General features: G+C 39.6%; 1 protein-coding gene across 1 annotated transcript in view; it reads left to right on the top strand.

Moving 5' to 3' along the window:
• RGS7BP (regulator of G protein signaling 7 binding protein) overlaps positions 1-9,276 on the top strand; it is a 43,716-nt gene extending 34,440 nt beyond the window's left edge. The window contains exons 4-6 of the mRNA XM_082074319.1: positions 4,217-4,364; positions 5,791-5,861; positions 8,278-9,276. Coding sequence (XP_081930445.1) covers positions 4,217-4,364; positions 5,791-5,861; positions 8,278-8,369 — 311 coding nt within the window. The 3' untranslated portion in view covers positions 8,370-9,276. The remainder of the gene's footprint in view (positions 1-4,216; positions 4,365-5,790; positions 5,862-8,277) is intronic.
• Positions 9,277-21,611: the final 12,335 nt, after the last annotated feature.

Here is a 21,611-nt window from a genome sequence, read left to right as displayed (position 1 = left end):
AGGACTTTCCCCTCAGGAACCTGTGCTGGCTGGGACCAGTGACTGTGTTGTCATTCAGGTGTATAAACATAGCTGAGGGCAGAATGATACCAGCACTAACAAGAGTAGTAGGTGCCTGCATGTTTAGGTAAAAAAGAGAAGGACTGAATCTTATGGGGAAATCATGTGTGCATACTATGGACAGAAAATATTAGGCTTTTGTGACATAAATTCAGACTGAACTCATCCCTGCATTGTTGGTACATGAGAATGATAGCAAATCACAAGTAACTGTGTATCATCTACCATATAAGAAGTTCATACCATTATTGTTCTTTTTCCAGTATGTGTTTTGTGATAACAACAGATATTTCTTTAAAATAGTAACTAAAAGCCTGTGATAGCTTGTATTACAGTTTATAAAAATAAATCCTCAATTCAGTGAAGGGATTTTTGTTTTATTTGGCTTTGTTTACATTACATGTTATTTAGAGTTTTGAAGGAGAAAGGAAGGATTGTTTAATGGATGTGCTGTGATTTTAGCATTCTGTTTAAAGACTGGTAGATAGGTGTAATTACTTACACATATTACTTACACAAGAGGGATAAGATGCATGAGGGAAGAGAACCACACAGGTATGGAGGAACAAGCGCTTAAAAAATCCAGGGAATCACCCATTCTTGTGTGGACACTGCGAAGAGGCCAAAATGAATGGAACAAAAGCAAGCATGGAAGGAGGAAAATACAATCTCTATCATAGACTTGTTTCTTTTGCATTTTTCTTAATAATAGTATTTCCAGTGAGACAACTTCTGAGTTCTGCAGGTCCCAAGTGTAAGTCAGAAATGAAGTTCATCAGATTGTTAGCCATATTTGCCACATTTCTTTTTTACTTCCTACGCGATTCTTTCCTATTCCCCTTTGTATGTACTACATTTAATTTACTTTAGCTGTGACCTATAGCTTGTGCATTTATCCTTAATTGCCAGGTTAGAAGTCTGATGCAAATGCTGCCTTCTTTTTGAGAGAGGGTTTCTCTCAGCTTTGTTAAATTTTGTTATTCCTCTTAAAGATCTTTCTAGTTCATCTGCAGTGAAGCCTAACTAGCTCTGAGGGACCTGTAACAGATTTCTTTTTTTCATTATGAAATTTTCTCTGGGAAACAGGTGATGACTAAGAGCAGGTACACAGCGCAGCACAACAGAAGCACATACAGATAACCACGGAAGCAGTAAGGAGCACAACAGGTGGGGCACATGAAGACCAGTGGTCACAGATGATATATGTATCCTTATTGAACTGATCATTTGCTACCCTCTTATTTATTCTCATGCAAGTTTAATCTGCAGCATTATTTAATTCAGTGAATTTAATATCATACCAAAGGCATTTTCTGCTTGTTAAAAAAAAAAAAAAAGAAGACAAAGAGAAGACAAAGAATACATCATGCTTCATAGTAAAATTTCACAGTAAAATGAAACTCTGTCTGGTCCACTGGCAGGAACAAGTGACTGTGGATACCTCTGAAAATACTGTGCATGATCAAGCTCCAACTGAAATTAATGAAAGTCCACAAACTAAATTGAAAGTAAAATTCAGGGTTCAAATCTGTACTTTAAGAATGTGTAATACAAAAGATATCCTTACCCCCACAAGAAGGATGAGAAGATTGAAGAGCTTTTGTTTCTCTGCGGGCTGTGTAGTAGACATGTTAAGCCTGAGTCATATACGTTATTATTCAAGCAAAGCCTTTATTATTAGCTGTTTTCAAGTGACTGAGCAGATGCTCTGAAATTCAATAAAGGCTTCATGAATTGTTCACAATACAACAGAATTACGGTTAAAAGCTATTTCAGTTGAAATCTGTGCTGTTCATTCTGTTAAATCTGCAAGAGCTTGCCTTTGTGCTAACAAAAAGAATGTTACAGTTTCAGTGCTTCTTGTTCTCAAGTTGTGAAAAAGAGCCATTAACTTTTATTTCATCTACTATTGTTATTGTTTCCATTGAAACACTTTTCACATCCCTGAAGGATACATCTATAGACAGGGTTGTTCTTGACAGCATGTCACCAAAGGCCAGGTCAGATTTCCAACATAACATTTCAAAATAATGGGAGAATTAACTAATACCCAGTTCCAGCAATAACACCTTGTGGTATCAGTGGCAAATTAGATGGTTTCCCTGGGGCAACCCTCTTTCACAAAGAAGGGATAAGTGAGATATTGGTTACAGTGTCTTGTGTTATGGGCTTCTTGTAATGGGAAAGATGAAGTGTGCACAAATTAACAATTTAAATTGTACGATATTTACTACCTTAAAGTAACAGCATACTCTGCAGTTAAGAACTAGAAAAAAATGCAAGTGGTACGGAGTAAAACCTATCTGGGAAGTAGGCTTAGGCTGCTGTTCTACAAGCAATTGAGTCAGAATAATTACTTGTTACCAACAGAAAGATCTTAATCCCTTCCTCTCCATCTCCCCTCCCTCATCATGCCTTCACTTCTTCCCTTCCACTGCATCTGGCAGTGATCATCCTCCTCCTCATCTTGCACTTGCTCTGGAAGATGTCGTGTTGTTTACTGACCTGACTTATGTCACTGCAACATCAGAAAACTTAAACATTTTACTTTTCCTATTTTTGAAGTAATCTTCTACCATTTGATGGGTTAAAGTGCCTACCTGAGGGATCTTGCAAAGCACAAGTTAGCAGTGGATGCCAAAGTAACCAGCAGAGAAGGGACACAGGACATAATTCTTTTATAGATTATAAACTTGTTATGTGAGATCATGCAATCTCTTGGAATCATAGCTAGATGACTTTACTGGGGGGAAGCAGGGAAAAGGGCTTCCTACCAACTTTAAAGAGTAAGGAAAACATTTGGCAAGGATTTTCTGTAATTTAGGTAATGTCTAGTTTGATGTTCAGGCAAAGAGCTAAGAATATTTTTTTTCAGCAAAGGAATAATTTACCAGAATACAACAATGTAGAGAATCTGCCAAAAAAAAAAAAAAAAAAAAAGGAGTTTCTTAAGATCCAGAAACTTCTAGTTTAAAAAAAACAAGGTTACAAGCCTGATAGCAGGGATACTTACTTGTGATGTGGAAGAGCAGTATAGCATGATCTGCAACCTTGGTCTCTAGTGTACCAGAAGAACGGGCTAAATGACCACTACTTTATTAGCTGTTCTTGTTCTTCCTGTTCTTTGTCAAACCTTATATTAACTACTCAGGTTACTGATGTGGAAGGTTTTCGAATTGCAACAGTTGTGAGATGAAAAAAATATTTCCTACTCAACTCCTTATACCACTGGTTTAAACATTCACTCTTTTTTTCTCTATTTTTAGAAAGGTTTGGGTGTTTTGTTTTGTTTTGTTTTGTTTTCTGGGATTGTCTTCTTCATTTAAGGAGAACTCAGAGGGGGAAGAGCTTTTAACTTCTCGATAATGTGCCTGAGGTGCACTCTAATTTGATTTTTTTCATTTAAATGTACTTGGTGCCAGGACTGTACGTGCCACTACAGAAAAGGAGTACCATCAGACAGCCCACAGGAGGTTTGCAACTTTGCCAAAAAACCCCACCAGTGCTTAACTCTCCTGCATGCTCCACTGTCATGGGGCACATACTTTATCTCCCTGACAAAAGCTCTGGCAGATCTGTCAGGAAGCCCCCGTTCAATTCCAACACCGCATTTCTTTTTCATATAGTGAGCATGAATTAGGCAAGTGTAAGCATGGAAATTCGGAATACAATGCATATTGGACTGTGAGCGGTCGCAGCTATGTATTGCTTTTAAAATGTTGAAGTAAAAAGCTGCACATTTTCGTCTTTTGTTTTCCCTTAGTATTGCTGTAATTACAGTGTTCTTTAGTGTCAAAGATTTTCAAGTTGCTTTCAGAATGTATGCTGTATTTTCTGTACTTGTTTTGTTCTGTTTTGTCCTCTGGCTCTTATTTTTGTGTCACATGTGAGTCACTGGAGTTTAACTGAAACCTTTCATAATACTGTGTACAATTCTACGGGTGACACATGCTTGCATGGGTCTTCTCTCAGTTTTGTTTAGTATCAGCACTGATTAGCAGTTTGGTGCGGTCTGCTCTCTTTATGAACAGTTCTTCCTCAGAGTTTGCATTCACCACTTCATTTATATTGTGCAAGATCAGGCTCAAAAACATCAATTACATAATCTGAGTACAGAACTTAATGGGGATGTATGTTTTGTTTAAATATTTTAAAGGAAAAGAACCTTGTGCCCCACCCAAGATCCTAGATACTAAAGTGGAGGAGAGTTCTGAAGTACCTATTTTAGAAGACACATCATCATCACCAACAGATATTCAACAGCATTTATGGCAGGTTTCCACAGATATTGAAAACACTGACAGGTATGTGTAGCACTTCATTCCTAAACAAAACAAATTTCTGTCTACGGTTTATTTAGTTTTTTCCAATTAGGCAGCCAGTGTTGCTACTATAAAAGGTATTAGTAAATCAAATAATCTGTTAGCATTTCTGTTACATTTAATGCATCTGAGAGCAACTCCTGAAAGAAAGGCGGAGAGAAGTGACATCCTTAATTACGCTGCTTACCAGAGGGTAGTTGTTAAAAACAAAGTATGGGAAACGAGGCTGCTAGTGCACCGGGTTCTCTGAAAGAGGCAGCTTATGTCTCATCTTCAGTGGTTTCTGATTTTGTATGTGAAATCTGCTAGCCTATGGTTCTGGTTTCATAAATCAAAAGCACAGAATCTAGTTCATTTGTTTCTGCCCATAGTTATCAATGTGGAAGTCTTAGGAGGGGAGGGGAACATCATCCATGGGTTTGGACTTCTTTTACTCTCTTAACTGTGCAGCTGAAAGGCAAAAATGAGAGCATGCAGTAGGGAGCAACCTGATTGCCAACGTTTTTGCCAAAAATACCTGGTTTTATGGATTTGATTATTTTGCTACTGCTGCTGAGATTTTAATGGTTACCATGTTTATTTATATAAAATGAAGTTCTATGCTACTGAGAGATTAACTTGGAGAATAAAACAGCAATTTATTGTTAGTCATGCTGCTTCATTTCTAAGAACCATTTTATATGTAGATGAATGAGTCAAGACCACATTGTTTTTAAATCCTGAAAGGCTTAAGACATAACAAACCTGCACACAGAATTGCTAGTCTGCCATCTATCTGTAAAACAGGAACCTTTTTGCAACTTCTTGCTTCTCAAAATATATCCAAACGTAACTTGCTTTGTGAGATGGTATTTTGTTATCATATTTTCTGTCTTCTGCCTTGTAGAAAATTTTGCGCCAGAGTCCTAAGAGGGGTGAGAGTGACAGCTCTGTTTCTGAAATTTTCATTTAATGTGCAGGGAGCTTAAATGTTGGGGATTTTAATTTCCTTTTGAACAATGAAATGCATTCATGGCACAGGATACGAAATGCTGATAAAGAGTATTAAGTTGACAATAGTGCTTGCTTGTGCTAATTTTAAGGCATGTTGTGTACTTTGCCACTAGGATCACATTGTGCCCACCAACTCACTTAGTATGGAATACACAAGTGCCAGATTAGATGATAAATTTGGACCAGATTCAAGTAGTTAATATCAGACGGGCTTAAAAGTGCTCCCTGATTAAATCTACTGCCTTTTATTGTGATGTGCTTCTTCTGTTACACGTATGTGAACCAAATTCTTGCCCAATAGGTTTTTGTATTTATTGCTCCATTATTTCAGCATATAAAGGTATACTGTGAGCCATTCCCCATTCATTTTTCAACTGCTGTTCCATTGTATCTCTTTCAACTTTTGTTTCCACAGAGATATGAGAGAAATGAAAAACCTTTTAAGTAAACTCAGGGAGACTATGCCTTTACCACTGAAAAATCAAGGTAGGTTTTGTATTTTCTTTCTGTAAGGAAAATTAAGATAATGAAAGGTTTTGCCTTCTACTAGATAAAAAAATCTAGTGTAGTTTAATAGAAGTTATAAAAAGAAAAATCTATCCCTACTGATTAAGTTGAGCCAGAATTTGGTATGTGAACTTTGGCCTCTCGAGTTTCATATGAGGTATTCTGGAATTTTGTAGATACGGCATCTATAGATAAAATAATAGACTTTTCAAGGTGACAATAGACTTTTCAAGGTGACATGAAGGCAGCAGCACAACTAATCCTTGTGTCAGGAGGCATTCTTTTTCAAAGGTAATGAAGGTGTAAGTTGCACAGAGTGTGATAGGGATCTTGCTTAGTAATGGGGTGTGCTTTACCCTTGCAAGGCTTGTAACTGCTGTGACATGACACTGACTCTGCAGAAAAGATTCTTGCCTTGAGTCTGCTAACAAGCCTGCTTTTCCCAGGGACCAGTCATAAGGCACCATGTACCAATGCACAGGGGGACAGTATCTCCATCCTATGCATATATTTAGCAATTTGCCTTCATTTTGTGGCCCAGCAATGTTAAATTTTCCATGTCTACAAGGACTCTTTTCACATGAACAACATACAGTGATACCCTTTTTGATTTCTTCTTGGTAATGTGTATTTCTTAAACGCTGCGTACGTAGTCTTTGCATAGTGTTATCTGATGAAGTCTAACGGGTCCTAGATCTTGTCCCAAGTAACTGAGCAGTCTAGCATCATCATAATATGGTAAGAGCTTAATATAGAACTGATTAATTGATTATATAAGTAAGAGTTTACAGCAGGATGGCTTGGTGGAAAACTATGTGAAAGGAGAAAGGAAATCGCTTATGATAAATTATACAGATGTACCGTTATAGAGACTGGAAAAATGCCAAAAACTCTATGCCTAGCCTAGAAGAAAGGAGCGTGGTGGAAATAAGGAAGGAGAAGACAAACTTGAGGGATGTAAAGCCTATAGAAACTTGAGTTCAGAACACATACAGGCATACAGAATTATTCTCCACTGTCTGCTGTCTGCACTGCCCTTCAACACTGGCCAGAAAATGACTGATCGTTGGTGCAGCAGGGTGTGAAACATGTCAGTTAGAGTTCAAAAGCTCTGAGACGTGCCTCAGGACCAGGTAATCATAAATGGTGTTCTTGCAGCTCTCACAGATTCCAACTGTGGTCATAGTTTACAGGTGACCTCTGAGAATGGGTGCCTCAGGAACGGACAGTCATACTCATTAGTCATACAGCACTTACATTTTTTTAAATGTTCCAAGACCTTTAATTAGTTAAAGCTAGTTAACAGTGTAAATAAATAAACAAAATCCATTATAGGTAATTACTATGATCTGAACTGCAATTTTGCCATGTATATGCATTACAAGTACTGTTTAAGAGAATGATTATGAGACAAATGAATGCCATTGAATGAGCTCATCTTTACAGGACCTAATCGTGCTCTCAGTAAATGAGTATTTTGGTGTTAATTTCAGTGACAGCCAGAATAGAGTTAAGGTTGCAAGCCCACAAAAGCTTTACATAGTGTTACTGACTGCTCACAGAGCTGTTTTTTTGTATGGAATTCTCTTAAGTGACAGCAGGAAAGTTACTATGCTAAGAAATTTAGTTGATGAGGTTTGTAATCTAGAGTCACAACATTGAATGATCTCTTATCTATGTTACTGTAGTTAAGTATTTGTATTAGAGTAGTGTCTCGAGCCTACAATCAAAACTAGGTCCCTCATGTAACCAGAATGGGAACATAATGAGGCATAGCTCCTAGCCTGAAACCGTGCCTGAAGATGGCTCAAATTGGAAGTGAATTCTAAAGATTTTTCAGGATAGCTTGCTGACGGTGCATGAGTTAACGTAAGGATAGGCACTAAGGATAGGCACCTTTTGTATTAATTTAGAAGCAGTTAATATAAAAGGTAGAAAGCTAACCAGAAACAGAGTGAAGATATTGTGCTGTCGTTCCCAGACAAGTCTTTTTTCCTTAGATGTGACAAGATATTCTAGTGTTGCATTTTTATATGGAAATTCTCACTGATTTGCATGAAGATCTCAAGCTACTTATATTTAGGTTTCATTTGGGACTATAACATTATTCATCCATGCAGTAAGGTCTCCCAGTACTAAAGATGGAATTTTATTTAGGTTTTTTCGTAGAAGTAGTATTCTTCTTGCCAAAATTTCTATTGTATTATCACGGAGATTGTGATAATTAAGATTGTAAGACTCTCATATACAAAATTCAGGTTATTATTTGCTTTACACCTAGAAAAATGGGATCTGTTACTTGATCATGTAGGTGCCGTTAGGACACAAAAATGATACAAACTCTGTGTGTGCATGTATACGTGCTTGTATTAAAGTGTGGGATTTTTCATCACAGATGATAGCAGCCTCCTAAACTTGACTCCGTATCCATTGGTAAGAAGACGAAAGCGAAGATTCTTTGGACTGTGTTGTCTTGTCTCAAGTTAGAAGACTAAGTACAGAGGCACAAAGAAAATCATAACTTTAATTAAACCACTGTTATTTGACCACTGGAAAGATGAACATTGCTACTCTTGATTATTAAGTACATTTTCTACACTTGCCTGTTCCTTTTTCTCTTCTGCTCTATCCCACTTTTCAAAATAAGGGTTTTAATAGTTTAAGGTTATGGTGATGAAAAAACAGCTGTGAAATAAATCTAGCATAACTAATAATGTTTTTAAAACTTTTAAAAGTATGTTTTGCATGCTTACTTTCAGCCACGCAAAGACACATGAATTATGGTTAACCTATAATTTTGAAGTTTTTTATTGTTTGAACTGCAGCTAAAAGTTTGTGCATAGTACAGTACTCTTATTAGTATCATATTAAAATACTGCATCATATTCTAACAGTCTTTAAGCATAGAAAACTATTTAACAGCAAAAGTATTAAAGTTCTAAAACATTTAAATAATATTGTAACAGAATTTGCACAAAATCTCCAGTTGCTTTTTGTGCTTTCATTCATATTTAGTCTTCCACTATATCTCAATTTAAAAACTTCATAGAAAAAATCTTAATTTGTGATACACAAACCATATATGAAAATACTTAGAACCTGTAAATACAGAGAAGTCATATCTACATACTGTACAATGCATAGAACCAACAGATTTCCTTTGAAGCCAGTAGGATCTCTATAAGCTTTTGAAAAAAATAAATAATTTATTAAAATAAGGTGTATTAAAATAAACAATGTAAAACACAACACAAACTTATTTTGTTTCCAGTAGAATTCAAAGCATGGTGTCTGCATCACTAAGTATTAACTCTTATAGGGCATGCCAGAATTGTCTCAGATTGTAAGATATTAAACGTTTTACATTGTTAATAAATTTTTTATTTAAATGTTGTCTTCTTTCTAGTTACATTGCCAGAATGTCTTTTTGTTGTTGTTGTTTTGTTAGAGCATTACACAAAGTTTTGATAATTTTTCTATTTCAAGAAGTATGTTTGCAAAGACAGTTAAAAACTTTTGATGACTCTATAAATCCTAAAATAACAGCTAGCAGTAGCAATAGCTCTGAACAGGTCAGACTCATTGCATTGATATTTCAGGATGATAGGCAAGAAATAAACTTGTGCTGGGCTGCAACACTACAAAACCTGTAATAATCTGTAACTACTGTACCGAGCAGGTCACTATACCCTTGTAGTCAGTTATATGTGAGGAAGGTGACTATGAGCCCTTCTGCCATATTTCACCATGACCCAGCTTGTCAACGGGAAACAAATTCCTTCTTATTGTGTCAGGGTTTAGTGGTGGGTAAGGAGGTACTGTGCCCTTCTGGCAGGAAACACCCAAATAGTTAAGTTCTCAGTGGTTTTTGGTAGGATGCTAGTACACTCCCCAGAGCAGTTTGTTAGGATAGCTATTCCCTGAACTCTATCTGGCACATAAAATGTTTGATCTGCCTGATTTTTCCGCCAAGTTTTTCTCCTGGAATGATGTTTGCTGAAGAAGGAAGGAAACACCCACATTATCAGAAATATTAGTGTACTTTCTATAGCAAGGACAAAAAATTTGGGAAGGCAGGAAGTTTTCTGGGAGAGCCGTACCACTCCTGTTTAGGCATTCATATACCTGAGATTCCAGCATTTCTCTGGAAGGATATTTTTCTTTTCATTCAGATAAAGCAGAGTGGTTTGTTTTATTCCAGGTTGGATTGGTCTGTTTACCTTTTGCCTTTCAGTCTCCCTGAGAGAAAATATGTTTTTGAATAATCAGGTCCCCAAATAAATACTTTAAATGCAATGAGGACAAATAAATCTAAAGTTGTGTCTTGCCATAAGCAAAATGATTTCCATCTGAGGAATGCATGACTATATTATTTAAATAGCACAGAAAAAGGTAGCTGCAATGAGTGTTCAGATTTCAAGTCACAAACTATTCTTCAGCATACACGGCATTTAACATGGGGAGATCCCTGTGCACTCACAAATCTGTGTGCTTGCCAGCATGAATGCCTTGTTAGGGAGAATGGCATCGAACTCCACAGCAGAACATTTCTGCAAAGTTAATTCTCTGAGGTTTTCCAGACATCCCAGATGAACAATGTCTTCATTGGTCAGTTTTCTATAACAACTAGTTAAAGAATGTCCAAAAGATGGCAGCACTGACATGTTTTCATTAAAAGTCTACAAACCATTAGACTTGGCTCTGTGACTCTATCCCCCCAGAAACAACAGGTTTTGCAGCTGTTTAAACTTCGGGAAAACAACTCCTGTTATCTAATGGGTATTAAAAAATATTGTCTGGGGAGATGATCTGTAATTACAATTAACCAGTTAATTTTGGCTCTGCATAAGTTAACAAGACAGACTGATATTATTTTATTAACGTTAATCCTGTAGATATTAATGCCAAAAAACAGTGTATGAACACAAGACCGAGTATGCAGTGATGCTGTAAGAGAGAAAGGAAGAAAGAAAATGTCATGCAAGCAAACCGTGTCAATTCTTTTAAAATCTTTTATATTGGTACGCACGCAGAAATTGCTGTATCAGGTCAGTGATGTCTTTTTAACAACTATGTTCAAAGGAAGGTGGGCAAATTAAGCAGTAAGCGTGTCTAGTGCAGTACCAGTCCACATATGATCACACAGAAGTTAACATGCCACGTTACATGGCAGGTCCTATTTCTCTATTTTTATCGCATCTATTGCAGTGGAATATATATTAGTGAAATGTATAGATGTTAATTAAAAATGCAAAGCTATTGACATCCATCGTATCACAACAAATTGCACAACCTTAGCACATATGGTGACAGAAACAGATTTACATAGGTTGTCTTTAAAGTCCTTTTTGTTTGCACTGTTTTAAAGTGTACAGTAATACGCACATCATTGTACCTTTTGTTATTCTGGAAACTTTAGTCATGTCTCTTCTTCCTGAACTAAAGACTACTAAAATTTCAGTCTTTGCTCATTTTGAAGCCTTTCTGTACTTCTATTTTGTAGTTTCTTCCAAATCCCTCATATTTATTATACATTTTACTAATCCTAGTGGACACATGCTTTAATTTCCAAGTTTTTATGGCCACTTAAGGAATATTGCTGGTTGGGGGTTAATGGAATGTCCTCCAGTTACCTTTTAATAGAATGTGACCATGAACCAAGGCCTGGTAAGTATCTGAATTGAAAGGGTGTTAAGGAATAAATTGGCTTAGTTAGGAATGCAGAAGATGATGTTTCACTAAAATTCAAAAGGTAACAGAAGAAACTTTTTTTAAGCCCCAGAACATTACCTAGGTCCGAGAAGGATAAATGTTAATGATATTACTACATTTTAGCTAATTGGAATAGGGCAGTGCGGGATCAAAGTTTAAAAGTTCCCACATGAAAATGACATAGATACTTATAGATTATTTATTATTTAGAACCACTGTTTTATTTGTTTATTTCCCAAGTATTACCAAAAAAAACAAACCACAATTTTACATTGATAAATGCCTGAATGCATAGAAACAAGCAACTTAGGGAAAATATTGGGGGAAATACTGAGGAAAACACTACTTGCTTTGTAAATTCTTAATGGGGTTTAAAACATATTACTTGAAAATGCTGTAGGGTAAAGGCACCACAACTCTTTTGCAAGGTAAGAAACAAGAAGCACAATTTCTGTACACACCAAATATGTCAAGTTCCACTGAGTATTTTTTACTAAAACTTTGTGCAGCTCCAGCTTCTCAGAGTAAAACCAAATTCTTTATAAGCATCATTCACTTGCAGTACCTTTCTTCTTTTCACAGATACTTCACATCATAAAAAATAACTGTCTAAAAAGTCTTGTCTATGTACAGTGTGAAGTCCCCAGTTTTCAGAGCAGAAGCAAAATACAAACGTACAGAATAGACAGTCTTCTGCCATGTGAGTATTTCTGTGTTTCAAAACCCCAGGATTTTAATGCATTCTCTATAAAGATTTTCTGTTCTAGTATTCCTTTCCTCTCAACAAGAGAACTAGCTGGATACAGAATTTCGTTAGCTATTTCAGTTAAAAAAAAAAAAAAAGCCAACATGTAATATAAAGTAACATCTTTGCCATGTGGGATCAGATCTTCTCTTGCATAAAACAGAAACAATTTAGGTGTGATACTCTTTTAATCCAGCACAGATCACATCACTGTTGCACCATGTTTATGTTTTCCTTAGATCAGAGAAGGAATGAGGACATATTACTTACCAGCCTCAATGCCATCATGGTTATGTCCTTTTAGACTGATGTAGATTGTTATCTAGTGTGCACTTGAAAAAGCTTTAAAGTAAAAACTATTACAAATGCATTTTTGTGGAAAAGAAATATCTGAATAATAAGGAAAGTAGCACACATTATGAGGAAGTGAGTGGTAAAAACAACTGGTGAAACACTTTCCACAATCACATTGTAGAAGTCTGAGTAACTCAAGAGTTCTATAAAAGAAGCCAATGGGCAAAATCCTGTATCCTGTCAGGATTTGAATCCATCTTTGGACACCTGAGGGACATTAATTGCACTCAGAATCGCCACGCTGCTCAGGCATAGCTGAGAGGACGTTTGGCACTAGAACAGCAACCAGTTGCTCCACCAGTTTCCTTATAAAGCGGAACAGCATCCTCTCATCAGCTATGATAATAATACAAGTAACTTACAATTGCGCCCTTTGATAAGTGTGGATCCTGAAGCGAGCAAGCAAAATGCTCAGAGGCACAATACAAAACAAGGTTTCCCCCAGTCACAGCTTTCCCACAAATAACCATTCTCAGGATTAACAGCAAGAGAAGAGCCATCTGCTTTTTAAGTGGGAAACACACCGTGATTGCCCCAGTACTGCCACCTTCCCCACTACAGTCATGGCGCCTGGACAAGAGGCGACCAGCAGGTGAAAAGCGTGGGCTGACTCTGCCATGGGGCCTCCCCTCGCACTCAGTGCCTGACCCTCCCCACTGCTTTTCCCTCCCCACATTTTGTGTGCGTAGCCTTCACAACATTGACAACGCTGTAAGAGACACAGTGTGAAACACAGACTTCAGTTCCACAGCTGAATCACTTATATTAAATCTAGAAATATTTTGCCTGAGATTCTATTTCCTTGTAGTATGTTTAAAATCTCAATTACTGCCTCAGTCATACCTCAGGTAAGAGGTATACCTTCACTCCTCAGCTGGTGGTTGTGCCCTCTAATGTATTTTTTCAGCTTAACCTGCTCCCAGCATATACATAATGGGCTGTCCGTATCTAGCCTCAGGTTCCCAGCCTCAAATATGTTTTGTTTTCCTGTCTGAACTCATCTAGCTGTCAACTCTCAGTTCACTTGTACTTGAGACTTCACCTATTTCCTGTTATCTGTACGATTTCTTGGTGTGATATTTTTATATTTTCCATTCTTTTTAAATATACTTAAGTACCGGTAGTAACACGAATTCTGGGGTACAAAAGGCCACCTGGTGCTGTATGTCCAGTCTGTTGCTGTCTCATGCAACCGTGTTTTGGGGAGCCAGGCAGTAACCATCCCCTCTTCCCTCCCTGCCGTGGACGTGGGTTTTCCTTACGCAGCTTAAGCAACAGCTGGTCCCAGGGATGCACAGCTACCAAGGTGACTCCCTCTTTGGAGACCAGGGTGATACAAAGAGCGGAGTGAAAACAAAGGTTCAGGAATCTAGAATGGGCTTGTTGGCTCAAAAGAGCATTTTTCGAAAACATCCAAAGTGGTTTAGAGACATAACATGAAACCAGAGCAGGGTATTCTGTGGAAAGAACTATCAGAAAAATTCGTCACTGCCCAGTGAAATGAACGTGCAGACATTCTGCATGGATTTAAATTAAGTAATGTCTGGCCATAGATACACCATTATTTCCACTGAGTGAAACCTAGCAAAATTTGTATGGATGACTAAAGTAGTTCACCTGAGAAAACAAGGCCACTTTCCTCTGAGCTTCAAGAATGGAATATTTTATTGCAGACATTCAGCCAGACTGACTCAAAAATAATTTATGCTGATTTATTGAAAGTTACAATTCATGAATGTGTGCTACTATGGTATTACCAAGAAAGAGTTGCTCATTTCAGATGAAGAAAGGAATGACAGCACATGTATTTTTATTTGGAAATATTTCTGCAAATGACTTGACACAGTAAAACAAGATTACTATGCATCACATAATTCAGTGTTTCTTCATTCAAAATAACCTCTTCTAGTAACTTAGTTCAATTATGGAAACACTTAAATCCACTATGGATATAAAATACACTATGCAATGCTTGTTGCAAACCATGGCATAGACAAGTTGCAGTATTGCCGTTCATGGAAAAAGCATTTACCTTCAGTTTTACACACTGTCTCTTAAATTGTTGCTGAATGACAGAAGTCCAAGGATGAGCAGCAGTAACTACTGGCTGACTCTGTTTTGTAAATGTGCTCTCAGAGGTCACTAGGAGCGCTGCTGCACTGTGGCACTGAGTGTACAATTAGAGAGCTCAGAGGCAAGCTGCTTTTTTTCTTTAGAAATAATCATTTAAGAACCAGCATAATTACCTCCTTGCAGTTGAACTTTCAGTGCTTCAGTAGCTTTAAGAAAATCCCCTAGATCTGTTCTCCAAACACTACTCATCTCTGAGAGGTCTTTCCTGAGTTCAGATGCTAACAGCAATCCTGAATGCATATCCAGGAAGTTATGTGCAACTTCACGGGAAAATGAGAGAAAGCAGAAAAAGCAAACAGGAAAGGAAGTCAGAGGGCAACTGAACAACAATTTCTGAGAAATTTATTAGAACCAAAATGGATGTCAGCAGTCTGGGGTCTTTTCCCTTAGTGCTGTGCTGGGCTTACCAGGAGATGGAGCTCCGTGCCCTTTAACACATCCTCCACCTCCTGTCTGTGACTCCTTAGCTTGTAAATCGCAATTCACCTTATCACAAATGGTCCCATCTGTTGTGGCTGGATGTTACAGAACTGCTCTTGCCACAGTGTTTGAGACATTACCTTTTCTGTCTCCGACAGCAACTTATTTTCAATCCAGGTTAAATTTTCCACAGTAACAGATGTGTGATAGTGCTCGCTTAGTCTGGTTCTGTCTGTGCTCATGAAAGAGCATCTAGAGGCACCTGTCACACCTCCATTAGCGTCATACTATGTTTTAACAACGGATTGGATTAGTAAGGCTTCAGGAAGGGAGGAATTTGACACAGCACTAAATCTGAATCAGATCAAGTATCATCCCTGGTTTTTGGGTCTCTACATAAGGAAATTCCCTTTTGCACAGCTTCCAGGTGATGGTCAAGTTCTTCCCAGACAGACACTGTGAAGAGGGGGACCACACGTTACTCTAGTTCCTCCACATTAGCCTGAGAGCTTTTAACATAGCAGGGGCTGGAGCCTTCTTTGTTGCAGCCCCAGTGTCCTGCTGGGTGTGGGCCAGGTCTTTTGATAGGCAGTTACCTTGGGGTTCATGTGGGAAACTGCAGCGGGTCTGTGGAATACTTTACAGAAAATATGGGAGTAGAGATCAGCCTTGAGATATTAAGATTTACCCTTGAGAAGGATGGGAGTAAAGGAGTATCCGGAGAGAGGAGAGATGTACCCGTGAGAGAGAAGGGGATAGAAGAATAACATGGATGATAGAAAAATTAACCAATGAGATGTTAGTGCTGTAACTTGCAACCAATAGTGAAAAGACATATGAACTGGTAGAACTGTATAAAAATGCACTTGTAGCAATAAATGGCACCTATTACTTTCATCTTGAAAGAATTTGGTCCATGTCGTTTGTCCGTCTCAACCACGACAGGTTCAGCTGCATTCAAAGGCTGCTCAGTAGTGCTAAGGCAATGAGCTAAGAGATAACAAGATAGTAATAGTAATAGTAATAGTAATAGTAATAGTAATAGTAATAGTAATAGTAATAGTAATAGTAATAGTAATAGTAATAGTAATAGTAACAACAACAACAACAACAGATAACAAGATAATAATAATAATAAGAGCTAACAAGACAATAAGATAATAAGCAGGGTAACTCTTCGTGTTTCTGTCTTTCTGACTTTCTCTAATCAAAGTAGAATCTGAGGTCTGCTGGCAGGGCAAGGTCCCAAAATAATGAACTACAGGGTGAGGGCTGGTCACCATGCAAGGTACCATACCATACCCCACTTCTGTCAGCAGAGTGTAAGGGCTTAAGGCTGCCCTGCCAAATTGTAGGTTTGGAATATGGTAACAGACACCAGACCAACAGCTTCAGGGATAAAGCATTTATCTCCAAATAACAGTGCAGGAAAAAAGACAGATCAATAGTATAATTATCTGTGTCGTAACAATAGTAAGTCAAGTAATTCATCAAGACTGGGCTAGAACCAGGCATCTGACAATGGCCATCAGGCAGGCAACAGGGTGTGACTTCCTCTCCAGAAAAGTGACCCGGACCAGGCAACAACCTTGGGGAATGCACATGCCCTGGCTGGACTGTCCTTTTTACCACTGAGCTGCAGAAGCACTGTTTGGGCTCTGCACCCGCTCTGCACCAGCTCTGTTCCTGGTGAACATGAGGCCCAGAAATCCTGTACCAGGCAGCACAGCCCCACATTCTTGTGTGAACACGAGTCTGGAAGTCTTGTATCGTCTCCAGACAGGCCATATTAGGTGACAGAAGCCATACAAGGAGCCAGGTGGTCTTGCAAAGGCAAATCCGACTGTTTAGGTATGGAAGTCACTATGCAGGATGCAAGAGTGAACACACAGGGTACTCTCAACTGTGTGAATACTCTCAGCAGACACAAAAAAACAAAGTAGAGGCTCAGAAAAAGCTCTCAGTTTAATCTAAGAATGACCACAAACAACGCTGACAGTGAGCAGACTTAATTTATGGCAGCCTTATAGTACAGTAAGTTAACAACTAAGGAGAAGTCAAATAGAACAGTAATATAGCAGAATAAATGAATTGAAAGAAGAGCTATAGCAAGCAAGCATGAAAACTACATGGAAAGATGAAAAAAGTTGTACTAGTAATTTTATTCTTTTCTAAAGAAATAAAAATCCTGCAATAGTGCCCAAGTTTGTGAACTGTTAGAGCACAATTTGGCAGCAGGCCTCTGAAAGACTGTTACAGCTTGCCAAAATCTGAGTATTTTTCCTAGGTGAAAAATAACTGAAATCGGAAACATACATTGGACCAATCCATGCTCAAAAAACTCATGCTTCTGTATTTAAATTAAAATTAAATTAAAATTTTACAATCTCCAGATGTGGAGTTGTTTGTATTAATATATCCTGCTCTCGCACAGTGCATCTGGAAGGTCAACAAATGCTTATGGAATCTTCCAAAATATTAGGAAACATGTGAAGCGTGTGACCACCACCCACACTGTGCTGCAGCAGCGTGGTAGCTCGTGCAGCAGGGTGCAGAGGTTCTGTCCCTCCTTGCTCGGTAGACCATGTCACCCATTGGCAGTCTCCCAGACTGCAGCTGACCATGGCCTTCTCCAGACGTGCTTTCCCATTCTCAGGGGGCTTGCAAGCATCCTTGCAAAGGTCCTGACACACCGAGGAAGGGATGCAGTGTTCGTCCTCCCCTCCTGGGCTCATCCCTTGCAGATCTCCTGCCACCCGATCCCCAGCACACGCCCCCGGCCTCCTGGAGGGCCCGGGCTGCAGAGCATGGTGCACAGCATGCCCTCAATGATGTGAGTCGTCTTCCTCGTCAGCTGTTCTCCTGACAGCACTAAGGCCGCCCCGGTGCCTAAGTCACCCTGGTCAGCAGGGCCCTGACAGCTCTGTCCATCCTGGGTGCTGGTGACGCCAAAGCGGTGCAAGGGGACAAAGTCTCCGTCGCTGCAGCTCTTGCATTTGTGTGCGTACCGCTGCAGAAAGGCAGCACACCTGTGGTGTGAGGTGACCCGCTCTCTCTCCAGCCACAGCTCATAGGCAACCTCCCGCTACAGCGGATCACAGAAGGCCAGGCCATGATCTCAGTGCTCGCAGAGGCACTCTCCACACCTGCAAGGCAAAGGGCCTTTGCATCAGCCACAGCTGCATGGTGGCAGCGAACCGGCGCTGCTGCACTCCGAGTTTGCAGCATGAGTGAAAGGGCTCGGTTTGCCTTGCTGACACTAGCACAGCCCTGGGGACACAGTGCTCAGCTGTGCTCCAGGCAGGAGCTAGGTATGTTGCCATCAGCCAAAACAGGCCCGGGCCCGCCCTCCACTGGGACACAGCTGGGAGCTCCTTTGTCCACCTTACTGCTACCACTTACCACCCTCTGCGTGCACAGAGGTGTGTGGCCCCTCAGTAGGATGTTGGGCATCTTCTGGCACCTCTATGATTTTCAGTCACCTCAGGATGTTTTTGCTCACCAGCATGTCCAACAGGCAATTCACCTTGTGCCTGTCAGCAGTGGGAACAACGTGTGACAGCAGCTGGGTGGTAAACACTGGCACGATGACAGCTGTATACTTCAAAATCATCTGCTCTGCTGGTCTTAATTGGTCCAGCTGAGCCAGCGCAATCTCTGTCAAAAGAAGCAACTTGTCTCTGTCTTGCCTGTTCCCCATGCAGAGGTTGAAGAGGCTGGAAAGTGTCAAAACACTGAACGGGGTAGAATTTGGCCTTCTCTCCTTGGGACTCTCTCCTTGCACCCACTGGGAAATGTCAGCCCACGTTGGTTTTCTTCAAAATGGCTCAGCCCCTCACATTTGAGCATGGTGGGCAGCACCGTGTTGTCCAGGCTGATGTCTAGTCTGATGATGCAGACCCTGCCACCACTCCCTGCGGTGGAGCTCGAGGTTTCCATGAGGAGCGAAGCCTCAACTGCAGAAGTTGGATGGAGCCAGGATAGGATGGCTTGCTTGTGAGCCCTGTGTTGCTCACAGGTGCAAAGGAACAGCACTGCCTTTAGTTCCGTTGTTCACCAGAGGTCGTGACAGGTTTAGGTTTGGGGATTGAAAAACTCGTAGCATAGAGATAGCACATCAAGAATGCTGCATGATGTGTTATGTTTGCTTTTTTCAATTATCTTTCAAGAAACGGAATTTCCCTCTTCTTTCACTAGTACTGAAAGAGCATTTGTTCACCGGCTCTGTCAGTCTCTTGGACTCATATCAAAAAGTAAAGGGTAAGTTAGAGACTGACTGTTATTCTGTTTTTAATTTCTTTGGGGCAAATATATGGAATTTCATGGCTATGTTAAAATAATCTGTGTTTCTAGCGTGTCTGTCACTGTTGCAGGGAATAGTACTAGATAAAAAAGTTTTAAAAGTACAATAAAAATCAGTGTCTTTGTGCTTTGCAAAAAAAAAAAAAAATATCGCAAACTTGTGACTTGCGTAGTGTGAGATATCTTGCCATGATAGTGTTTTGTGGATTTCGTGGTTCCATAAAAAAGACTTCTCACCAGGGTCTGTTCTGTTTTTCATGCACCATTGTGTGTCCAAGGGTTTTGTGTGGAATCTCATACCTTGATAGATGTAATCTAGGGTGTAATCTAAAAGAATGCATCTGTTGAGAAGTGCAGGAGAGGGGGTTCATATGCAGGTATGGTTCTGTTTCTTTTACTCCACTCTGATCTTTAGAAGAGAAAACTTATATTTGTTGACATTATGAGCTTGTGTGAAAGCTGAGAATCTGTTTCTCTTGGGAGTTGAGGTGGCAAAGTGTGGCAGTATTCTGACATCGGGCCTGTGAGAAACCATGCGAGTTGACAATGTGGGAACAAGCGTTGGTGGAAAAATACAAGAAGCAAGGACTGTGTACTGATTGATTCCTTAAGGACAGAGGGATTGATAAAGGATTGATACATCAAGGACAGGGGGATAATTTGTGATAGATCAATAAATGCTTTTATGGTATCAACTTTGGTGGGAACGCAAAATGCATCACTTATGTAATGCATAACTGAGCAAATCAGTAATGCTCAAGCAAGCATCCTAGCAAGTATAAATGCAAGCCTGAATTTGTAATAAAGGTCTCTCATTGCACCTTATTGAGAGTCCGTGCCTCATTCACTACAAATGGCTCCCTGGACAAGGACTTTCAATGTAGCTGTAAAGGAAGCAGCCGTTCCAGTAGAGAAGCCTAGTTGAACCAGGACTGGGAAACAGAGCCAGGGAAACAAAGCTGGGAAACAGAACCGGGAACCAGCAAAGTGCACACTCATCACCGAGAACAGGTAAGTGACTGGGAACCATGGGAGGGAAGTTATCCCTTGAACAAAGACAAAGCCTAGATGTCCTTCAGTGTTTATTAAGAAAGCAAAATCAGGACATACCAGGAGTCCAATTAGTGACTTTATTAGAATGGATTGCTAATCATGTGCCGGACTTTCCTACAACTGGTACATTTCAGTTGGAGGCATAGCACACAGTTGGAAGAGAACTATTTGAACAGGCAGTGTCTGGAGATAATGCTGCTGGTGAACATTTATCTACTTGGGGAAAAATAATGACTACTTTAAAAGAGGCTCAGAAGGAGGTAGCTGTGCAGGTCACAACTAACTATGAACCTTCTGCTCCTCCCTTGCCAGGGAAGGAGGGGAATCCTGTAACTGTGTCGGGCGAAATACACTAACCATAGATGCAGTAACGGAGAAAGCACTGGCTGATAATGAAACCCCTGCTTGTAGGCTACAGCGAATGCTTTTGACAAAAAATGGTTTGTGGGAGTCACCCGACAACGCCCTTGATCCTGGCCCAGCAGACTTGGAGCGAGAACCTGATTTATTCCCCCCGGATGTTACTTTGCAACCAAAAGTGCACACTAATTCAACCATGTGGGATAAATGCAGAGAAGAGGCTTTGAAAGCAGGAGACTGGAAAGTGGTTATGGCATGCCCTGTGATCTATCATGAACGGCAAACTCCAGGCTTTCAACAGATACCGTATGATGTTGTAAAGGAATTGCAGACATTAGCTAAAGGAAATGGAGTTACTTCGTAATTTGTTATAAATTTTTGGGGAGTGTTAAGCTCTTCCTACCTACTTACTCTGCATGACTGATGTTCTTTGTTGAAAATTATTTTATCCACTACTCAATATACTGTATGGCTGATTTTCGGGAGAACTGTACTGTGAAGACTAGTGATAATGCATATCAGCAAAGAGGGATTGATTGCAGTCATTTAGTTGGGGAAGGTGCTCATGCTTTGCCAGAGAATCAAGTTGCATATCCCAGGGACATATATGGTGTAAGAGCAAAATTAGCAATGGAAGCAGTTCAGAAGTT

The sequence above is a fragment of the Streptopelia decaocto genome (genome assembly GCF_964273445.1).
Source record: "Streptopelia decaocto genome assembly, chromosome: Z".
Taxonomy (NCBI): Eukaryota; Metazoa; Chordata; class Aves; order Columbiformes; family Columbidae; genus Streptopelia; species Streptopelia decaocto.
Note: the sequence above shows the minus strand (reverse complement) of the source record. Positions and strands in the feature narration are given on the sequence as shown.